This window comes from Chrysochloris asiatica, unplaced genomic scaffold (genome assembly GCF_000296735.1).
Source record: "Chrysochloris asiatica unplaced genomic scaffold, ChrAsi1.0 scaffold00372, whole genome shotgun sequence".
Taxonomy (NCBI): domain Eukaryota; kingdom Metazoa; phylum Chordata; class Mammalia; order Afrosoricida; family Chrysochloridae; genus Chrysochloris; species Chrysochloris asiatica.
The window spans coordinates 96,788-106,690 of record NW_006408890.1 but is presented as its reverse complement, the minus strand read 5'-3'; the positions used below and the strand labels follow the sequence as shown (position 1 = coordinate 106,690).

At 54.7% G+C, this 9,903-nt stretch overlaps 1 protein-coding gene across 1 annotated transcript in view; it reads left to right on the top strand.

The window, feature by feature from the left end:
• PPP2R3B (protein phosphatase 2, regulatory subunit B'', beta) overlaps window positions 1–4,832 on the top strand; it is a 35,846-nt gene extending 31,014 nt beyond the window's left edge. The window contains exons 6-14 of the mRNA XM_006876261.1: window positions 279–353; window positions 1,129–1,215; window positions 1,440–1,596; window positions 2,175–2,223; window positions 2,471–2,560; window positions 2,987–3,162; window positions 3,492–3,610; window positions 3,680–3,786; window positions 4,694–4,832. Of these exons, the coding sequence (XP_006876323.1) occupies window positions 279–353; window positions 1,129–1,215; window positions 1,440–1,596; window positions 2,175–2,223; window positions 2,471–2,560; window positions 2,987–3,162; window positions 3,492–3,610; window positions 3,680–3,786; window positions 4,694–4,832 (999 nt within the window). The remainder of the gene's footprint in view (window positions 1–278; window positions 354–1,128; window positions 1,216–1,439; window positions 1,597–2,174; window positions 2,224–2,470; window positions 2,561–2,986; window positions 3,163–3,491; window positions 3,611–3,679; window positions 3,787–4,693) is intronic.
• Window positions 4,833–9,903: the final 5,071 nt, after the last annotated feature.

The window sequence follows — 9,903 nt, the reverse complement described above, 5'->3', positions numbered from 1 at the left end:
TAGGGAGGCAGGCCACGCCCCAAGGAAGCATCTTCTGCTCACAGCAAAAATTTTAAGGACTTTGTGTTAGATCCCACTTTGGGCATTCCCATGTCTCACCTGAGAAACCACTGAGAGATGGGCTTTCAGATCTGCCCACCTCCCTCCATCTACATTCCTGAGTCCCCTCCTCCTCCTTCCTCTGTCTACACCCGAGTATCCCCCTCCCTCCTTCTACACCCCTGAGTCCCCTCCTCCCTCTGTCTACACCCCTGAGTCCCCTCCTCCCTCTGATGTAGGATGTGGTGAACACACACCCGGGTCTGTCCTTCCTGAAGGAGGCGTCCGAGTTCCATTCCCGCTACATCACCACCGTGAGTACCTGCCCGCTGGTCCTCAGGCACCTTTCAGAAAGGTCCTTCCCCAAAGGACCTGGTGAAGGACGCCTGTCCTCTACTGAGGATGCCACCTGGGGCCCCAAGTTGTCACCTGCAGCCTCTGGTGACGGCAGCTCTGATCCCTGTCTGGGGGTGCCAGTGGGACCCCAGTGTCTTGTGTGTGGGTCCAGACACAGCGAACCTCCCGGTGTCTTGAGACCCCACCAGAGTTAAACATGGACAGCTAGTTTCTAGGGAGACTGGAGTCCCGGCTGAGAAGAGGCCTTTGTCCTGAGGGCCTGTACGTGACCCTCTGTCCCCTTTCCCCCACCTGCTTGGTCCCTGAGTTCCTCTCAGTCAGTGTCCCCCACACATGCTCCAGCTCCCTCCCTTCTGTGGTTTCTATCAGGAATAGGGTTGGGAGACCCCCGACTGGTCCCTCTGACCTCTGGACCCACCTGGACCTGCTCCCTGAGAGCCCCCTCCTCACAGTGCCCCCTCCTGCTCCTAGTGTCCCCCCTCCTCACAGTGTCCCTTCCTCCTCACAGTGTCCCCTCCTCCTCACGGTGCCCCCTCCTCCTCATAGTGTCCCCCCTCCTCATAGTGTCCCCTCCTCCTCACGGTGTCCCTTCCTCCTCACGGTGTCCCCTCCTCCTCACAATGTCCCCTCCTCCTCACAGTGTCCCTTCCTCCTCACAGTGTCCCCTCCTCTTCATAGCATCCCCTCCTCCTCACGGTGTCCCCTCCTCCTCACGGTGTCCCCCTCCACCAGGTCATTCAGCGGATTTTCTACACTGTGAACCGGTCCTGGTCAGGGCGCATCACGTGCACAGAGCTCAGGAAAAGCTCCTTCCTGCAGGTATAGGGGGATGGGGGCCCGAGGAGATGTGTCCTGTGGACACTCGGGGACCCAGTGGGGGGGTTCTGGATGCGTGACCACACTACTCGCCCTAAGTCCCTCCCATCCATACCCTGGTCAGTCCCGTCCCAGCACATTGCCGTCCATCTAAGTCCTCAGTCACACACGACTTCCTGCCTCACACTGCCGCCCGGTACCCACATCCCACCCCCCTGCACCCCCAGAATGTAGCTCTGCTGGAGGAAGAGGCAGACATCAACCAGCTGACGGAGTTCTTCTCCTACGAGCACTTCTACGTCATCTACTGCAAGTTCTGGGAGATCGATACAGACCACGACCTGCTCATTGACCCCGACGACCTGGCCCGGCACAATGACCACGGTGAGGCGCCAGGGGGCTGTGCCCGGGAACACCTGAGTCTCCCCTGTACAAATACAGCACACCTGGGTCCCTGACCTCTGAGCCACAGCTGACCCCTGACCCCTTGTCCTTCCTGGTTGTGGGCCTACAGAGGTGGGGGGCCGACTCTACTGTTCTCGGATCTGGCCTAAGAGGTCACTGAGGACTGGGGTCTGCCCCGATGGTCCTGGGGGCAGGGGAAGGGCATGTCCGTAGGTGCCTCTCTCACCTGCTCGTGTTTCCATCAAATGTACTTCCCTCCCATCGCAGTGAAGGCGGGCAGTCATTCACACACAGTGACGTGAGTGTGTCATGCTGCTTATACATCACCCGGCATCTCAGGCCCCCTAGACACTTTTCTGTTCGGGGACAGCAGAGGGGACAAAACGCCATCGGGCGCCAGGATCGGGCAGCACCTCTGTCCACCGGCCGCCCTACAGCAGGCCCTGCCACACACCAAGCCCCGCCACACACCAAGCCCCGCCACACACCAAGCCCCGCCCGGGCTGGCTCAGCAGGCTGGGTCGATCGCTGGGTTTGATTCCTTCCTTGACTTGCAGCCATATCCACGAGGATGGTAGAGCGGATCTTCTCAGGGGCGGTGACCAGGTGCGTGCACCGTGCCGACCTCTCCCCGAGGGTGAGCCCCATCCTGGGCAGCCATGTCAGGGGCCCCTCAGTGCTGGATCCCCTGGGTTGCGGGGCTGAGCCTCCAGGAGCGCTGTGATGTAGATGCCATGTGCACACGTCGGGAGGGTCAGACTCCGTGATGTTTGCTTGAGGGAGAGGGGAGCCAGGTGAGGGGTGGGAGCCGACGCTAGCTGATTGTCCACCCTCACTCCCCGGCCTGGCCCAGAGGCAGGAAGGTGCAGAAGGAAGGCAAGATAAGCTACGCCGACTTCGTCTGGTTCCTCATCTCGGAGGAGGACAAGAAGACCCCCACCAGGTGTGTGCAGGTGTGAGGGACGGTCCCCTCCCACAGGTGTGACTGTAGGGAGCAGTGTGTGTACACGGTGAGGATGGTCACCTCCCACAGGTGTGACTGTAGGGGGCAGTGTGTGTACAGGGTGAGGACGGTCTCTTCCCACAGGTGTGACTGTAGGGGGCAGTGTGTGTACAGGGTGAGGATGATCCCCTACCACAGGTGTGACTGTAGGGGGCAGTGTGTGAGGACATTCTGCTCACACAGGGGCAGCGTCTGTGTGATGTGTGGCCCATCTGAAATGTGGGTTGCACCGACAGGTATAGGTGTGCACAAGGCATGTGTGCAGGCAGGTCTGTGGGTGTGTGAACATGGTGATGCGTGTCCAGGCCGTATGTGGTGTGTGCCATGTCTGACTTTTCTTCCTCACCCGTGGCCTGGTGGGCTCAGCATCGAGTACTGGTTTCGCTGCATGGACCTGGACGGGGACGGGGCCCTGTCCATGTATGAGCTCGAGTACTTCTATGAGGAGCAATGCCGCCGCCTGGACAACATGGCCATCGAGGCCCTGCCCTTCCAGGATTGCCTCTGCCAGATGCTGGACCTGGTCCAGCCCCAGAGCCCAGGTGGGCGGAGCCACAGAGATGGAGGGGAGGAGGGAGTGGTCCAGCCCCAGAGCCCAGGTGGGCGGGGCCGCAGAGATGGAGGGGAGGAGTGGTCCCGCCCCAGAGCTCAGGTGGGCGGGGCCTGTGGGGAATGAGGGTGGGGGGTGGGAGTGGTTCCGCCCCAGAGCCTAGGTAGGCGGGGCCACAGAGATGGGGGGAATGGTCCCGCCCCAGAGCTCAGGTGTGAGGTATGTGTCCCTGCCCAGGGCCCACCCCGGGTGTCCATGTGGAACCTGCTGCCCTGTGAGGCACACCCAGGGCCTCTCAGCTCCGGTGCGTGTTCCCTGCAGGAAAGATTACCCTCCATGACCTGAAGAGGTGCAAAATGGCAGGTGTTTTCTTCGACACCTTCTTCAACATTGAGAAGTACCTGGACCGGGAGCAGAAGGAGCAGGTATCCCTGCTCAAGGTGAGCGTCGGCGGTGTGGGTCCCCGTGCGCCGCGGCCTTGGCCACTCTGACTGGCCCATCTCATCCAGGACAGTGATGGTGACAGCCCGGAGCTCTCGGACTGGGAGAGGTACGCAGCCGAGGAGTACGACATCCTCGTGGCGGAAGAGGCTGTCGGGGAGCCATGGAACGAGGGGTAGGTAGAGGCACGATTCATACCCGGGCCCGGGCCCGCTGTGTGCCTGGGGGGTCCTGCTCCAGCCCGCCCTGCCCACGGCAGCCGCTCCCAGCTCGGATGCAGGGCACTGACCTCACCAGGTGGTTCTCACCCACTGTGGTTTTGTGTCTTCAATTGAAGACATGGCTGCCTCAGCCACAGTCACAGAGACGTCCGTCCGGGAGTCCCGTCTCCTCTGTAGTCATCTTGAGTCCGTTTTTCAGGTACGGTGCGAGGTAGGGGGCGGTCACAATTCCAGAGTGTTCTGGTCCTTCCTCCACTGACACTTCATTAGGGCGGAAAAGTGGAGGGTCAGCAAACTAGCGCGAGAGCCCAAGGAGATGGACAGGCACCATGGCAACAGCTGCAGTCAGCTCGAGTTTAACAATTGTGAGGTCGGCTCGGGCTGCTCAGTGTCTCCTCCTGGTATGCATAAGACTGCTGACTGGTACTTAGCAACCAAAACCAGGTTAGATGCTCAGTGTGCTGACCTCCAAGCAGGTCCTTGTCCCCTGAGGTCGCATCTTACAGCCTTGTTATACGTCTGTGTTTCTTGGGATGTGTAGTTCAGTTAGCTCTAATTCGTAGCGGCCCCATGTACTCCACTCTGCCTTGTGGAGATAAACCCTCGTCTCTGCCCTCCACTTCCCTCACCATTGTCTCCCCATGTTCCCGCCGCCATAGGGGCCTGGCTGTGCTCACACGCGTCCACCCCACCTCCTGCCCCCCCCCCAACGTGGTCACGTGGGTACGTGATTGGGTTCCGTCTGTGGTCACACGGGTCGATCCCCCCACGTGGTTGGGACCTATCTGCTCACACGAGCCCCCTCTCAGCACCTGCCTCACGGCCAGTCCCCTCTGTATGCTCACAGCTCCTCTCTTGCAGCTTTGAGCCCGAGCTCAGCCCCGTGGACCCCAAGCTGCACCCACAGTTGGACGTGCGGCCCTTCCTGGAAGCGCCCTCTGCACTGGGCGCCGTGGACCTATACGACTTTGAGGATGAGGACAGTTCGCAGCTGCTGTGACTATAGGGGTGGGTAGGGAATGACAGACAGTCGGTCAGCTGGGCAGAGACCCGGCCTCTGCTCCGGACAGACAGACACAACAAACTGTGTCTAGCCGTTGGACTGTCTTTGAAGAAACATTAGGCCCCCCCTCCCCCCAACGTCTGCATTTGTACGAATAGAAATTTTTATTTATTCAACACTGAGCTGTCAGCGTGCTTTTGGGTGGCGTGGCCCGAGTCTTCGCGGACGCCCGCCCTCTGTGTCCACTGGCCCCTGCCTTGGTGCCTCAGGCCTGTCGTTTACACGGGTGGATCCTCCACTGGCCGAGCGTGGGACCCACGCCCCCGCTAAGTGTTCGTTCACCGAGGCAGCCCCTGTTATAATGGGATGGTGGGCCCCGTCCAAGTCGGTATCTGCCGCCCAGCCCAGGCCACGGGCCCAGGGACACAGGCGGACAGGATGGTCAGCCCTCCTGTACGTGGAGACTCCTGATCTTGGGGCTCCCTGGGTTATGGTGTTGGACATACTGGGGAGCAGCTCCTCGGCCCCTCATCCGCCGTTGGTGTCATCACCTGGACCCGTCATTTGGCAGTGGAGGATGCAGAATTCTCTCCTGGGCCCTGGGGGACGCCTATGGACGAGCCTTGGATGCGACATCAGCGTGGATGTTAATGAGGGAATGGACGAGCTGACCCAGAGGTGGGTGTAGGCCCGAGGAGCCTTCACCGGCTGCCCCTCCCTGCGAGGATGGACCAGGGAGTGCCAGTGGACAGCGTGCAGCCGCACAGCAGAGGGACCGGGCCCTGACACAAGGCGCTGGCGGATCCGCATCCCCGCTCCCTGTGGTAGGACCCCTGACGAGTCCCTAATGGCACATTTGTGCACCACGGGTGTTGGGCTGTCGTGAACAGGCATGGACAATAATGCCCTACCTTCCCAATTCCAGGCCCCACCCCCTGGGCGTTCATAGACCCCTCCCCATGGGTGTTCAGGCTCTGCCCCACACTGGACATTAAGGCCCCACCCTGAGGACTGCCAAGTCCCCGCACCTGGGTTGTTCAGGTCATGCTCCGCACATACTCGCAGGCCCCGCCCCACAAATGCTCAGGCTCCGCCCACGCTCACAGGCCCCGCCCCTCAAATACTTAGTTCCGCTCTTGCTCACTGGCTCCATCCTGCGTGCAGACGTGCGTGTGTCAGTACCAGTATATGTGGAGGCAAGGGCCGAAGATGATGATGAGGTGATGGGGTCATTTGTAAATTCACAGTAGAACACAGCCTTCAGTATGGGTTGCACCTCAATGTAAACAAACAAAAATCCAAATGCGGTGGAGCGAGGGGGCGGGAAGGGGACAGCCTGGTGGAGCCTAGCCTGCCCTCTTTCTCACTCTGTCCTCACTCCAAAGGAGATTAAGACCAGGGTTAAGGGAGCCTCGTAACCACACACACACTCATGAGGGATCAGAGTGCATGCAGGCACAGAGATCAAAGCGAGCTTAAGCAGCCAAGGGCTCTCCCAGCTAAGAGTCCACCCCTGACGTTGGAAGGATTTCCTTGTGTAAGTTTCCAGAGCTGCTTTCTCAGAGAGATGTGGTTGTTACCCTAGATGATGATTACAAAGTGTCTGTTTCTGTTATGCAATGGTGCATCATGTCTCCAATGAGTAAAGGAGACCTCACTACAAGACGTCAATTACAGGTACAGCCAAACACCACAGGTAATCTTCCACCAAGCCCATTAGGAACAACACTTAAAAGTTAAGTCACAGGAAAAGAGAGAGAGAGGGAGGAAGGAAGGAAGGAAAGGTCCTCACCAGTGGACTAATAAAAACATTCTTATCAATGGAACAATGACTGAAGTCAAGGACTTCATTTTACTTGGATCAACCATCAACACTCATGGAAGCAGCAGTGAAGAAATCAAAGGATGTATTGCATTAGGCAAATCTGCTGCACAAGACCTTTTTAAAGTGTTGAAGAGCAAACATGTCAGTTTGAGGACGAAGGTGCGCCTGACCCAAGCCATGGTATTTTCATTAGACTCATAGGCATGTGAAAGTTAGACAATGAATAAAAGACCATAAAACAATTGATGCATTTGAGTTAGCGTGTTGGGGGAGAATATTAAAAGTACCACAGGCTGCCAAAAGAACAAACAGATCTGTGTTGGAGTGCTCTTTGGAGGCCAGGATGGCCAGACTTGGTCACTCATGCTTCGGACATATTGTCAGGAGGGACCAGTCCTTGGAGAAGGACATCATGCTTGGTAAAGTGGAGGATCGGAGAAAAAGAGAGAGGCCCCCACCGAGATGGATTGGCCCAGTGGTAGCAGCAGTAGGCTCAAGTGTAGCAGCGATTGTGAGGTTGACCCAGGACCAGGCAGTGTTTCCTTCTGCTGTGCACGGGGTCATCATGAGTTGGTGCTGACTTGATGGCACCTCGCAACAACAGTAGTTTCCTGTGTGGTGCTGTGGGATAAAACACGGAACCACACAAGGTTGGCGGTTCAAACTCACCAGCTGCTCCTTGGAAACCCTATACAGGGTCACTATGAGTGGAAACTGACTTGGCAGCACTTAACAACAGCCACAGTATAGTGTTAGCTGCCCATTGATGACCACCCCACACACAGCACGACAAAAGGCTGCTCATTCCTGTGCCATCTCCACAATCGGACTGTGGTGGGTTCCCACGGGCTGATTTTCAGAAGCAGATCACCAGGCCTTTCTCATCACTCTTACTCTGGAATCTCCACTGAAACGTGTCCAGCATCACAGGCACACACCAGCCTCCACGGATGGCTCAGAGGCGGCCGTATATGAGGCACACTGGCCGGAACTCGAACCCAGCTCATTTGTGTGGAAAGCGAGAAGTCTACACCAACCATGGTTACATTTTGTCACTAGAGGAAGGAAAGTTACAAGAAGAAGGCAAAAAAAAAAAAAATGACTAAGATTATAAATAAGATATAAAGGTAGCCAATTTTCCTATATCAACAAGCATTTATTTACCTGTAACCGATTTTCTTGACGGTTGTGGAGGTCCAGAGCTAACCACCTGCCCGATGTCCTGGATTCTAGCAAGCACATTCATCCTGTGTCCACATGTCCCCAATAAATCAGTGTCACCCACAACCCGAATGAAGATTCAACTTTTTAAAAGTTGAGTCAAGCTCACCTTTTAAATCACTTGTGTTTGAGAATCAGAACTTTAAAAACCAAGTTACAAAGTTCACCGCTACTGTGTTTCCTCTAAACCTGGTTTGCGGTTTCCCTTTTCTTGTAACATGTTTCCAGATCACATCCAACTACTGTTACTACTTTTTGTCTCTTTCTCATTCCCCCAGTTCTTTTTCTGACTCCACCACCAACACAAAATCCCTATGCCGTTTATAATAAATGGAAACGTGTGTGGCGTAGCTGCTGAGTAAAGGCCTCCGAAGGTTCACGGGGATGGACTCGTGCAGAAAGGGAGGGTGAGATTTTCACTGGAATCAATTTTAGAGTTCTGGACCTGCTTTAGAGAAAACCGTTTACTGACAGATTGACAGATTGTCAATAATACTGCAGTAAATTAAAGGGTCTGAAGAGTGATTCTGATCAAAAGGGAGAAAGTGTGGGAGAGAATTTCAAAATCTCCTGGGAATCCAGCCACTCTGGAGCCGTGGAGGTTGGAAGAACTCCTATTGCACTGAGAAAACCTTTAAACCTTAAGCCAAAAATGCTCCCCGAAGTCAGCTCAAAACCAAAGAATCGTTCAACTTAACTAGTAAAGAATGTCTGCTTTGCGCACTGTGCTCTTTTAACAACTTTGTTGTTGTTAAGTCCCTTCTGACTCATAGCGATCCTGTATGGGGTTCCCAAGGACCGCCACACTAGGATTGCTTTTAAGAAGCTCACAGCAGTAACTCAGGAGGCTAAATGGGGTAACGAGAGAGGGGTGGGGGGCTAGGGTTCAGCAAGGGAGGGTGAGGATGGGTGTACAGGGTGAGAATGTCATCAAATTCATCGAATGGTCCGGAAAGAAACTGTTGAATTGGTGTGTGTTCTGCTGTGTGTACCCAGAGGGTTCAAAAACTTTGTGGTAAACTGGAACTGAAAGAGCCTAGAATTTTCCATGACATTGATGAAGCCTCCTCATGTCCTAAACAGCAATAACAAAATTAATTGCTTTAAAAATAAGAGATCCATTTAAAATAAAAAATCTTGGCACATGGAGGTTCCATATGATAAACACTGGACTTTGACCACAAGGTTGGCGGTCTCAGAAAGAAACCATGTAAACGAGAGAGAACTGACTTTGTGGCCCGTAACAACAAAAAAATTAACAAGGTTGGTAACCCTTGTTGACTCCCACCCAAACAGTTGTGGGAGACAGGCTCCAGCCAACAGCCAATTTAGGCCCCTGTGATCATTCAGATCATTAATAACCCACAGAAATAACGAAAATACTGCTGTATCCACACAGCTGTGTCCACCCCAAGCATTTAAGAGGGAAAGGGCAGCATTCACCCAAAGACAAAGGTCACAAGAGTGGGTGAAGAAAGAGGAATGGAGACAGGAAACACACGAAGCCAGAGAAGCAAGGTTACAATGTAGGGTTTACAGTCATTGCAATGAAACAAAGTGGATGGTTTCTTGAGTGTAAAACTGATGATCTGCCCTGTAAACCTTCACGCAGTTCACAATGAAGTTTAAAAACTTTATATATGCATATGTATATTTTGTTGTTAGCTTACACTGAATCAGTTCCGACTCCTAGCAACCCCGTGCACAACAGAACAAAACACTGCCCGATCGGTCCAGTGACACCCTAACAATTGTTGTTAGTTTTTATCCCATGGCTGCTGCCACTTGGCCAATCCCTCTCATTGGGGGTCTTCCTCTTTTTCTCTGACCGTCCACTTTACCAGTCATGATGTCCTTCTCCAGGGACTGGTCCCTCCTGATAATATGTCCTAAGTCTAAGTGACCAAGTCTGGCCAACCTGCCTTCCAAGGAGCATTCGGACTGTACTTCTTCTAACACTGATCTGTTTGTTCTTCTGGAAGTCCATGGTACTTTTAATATTCTTCTCCAACAGCACAATTA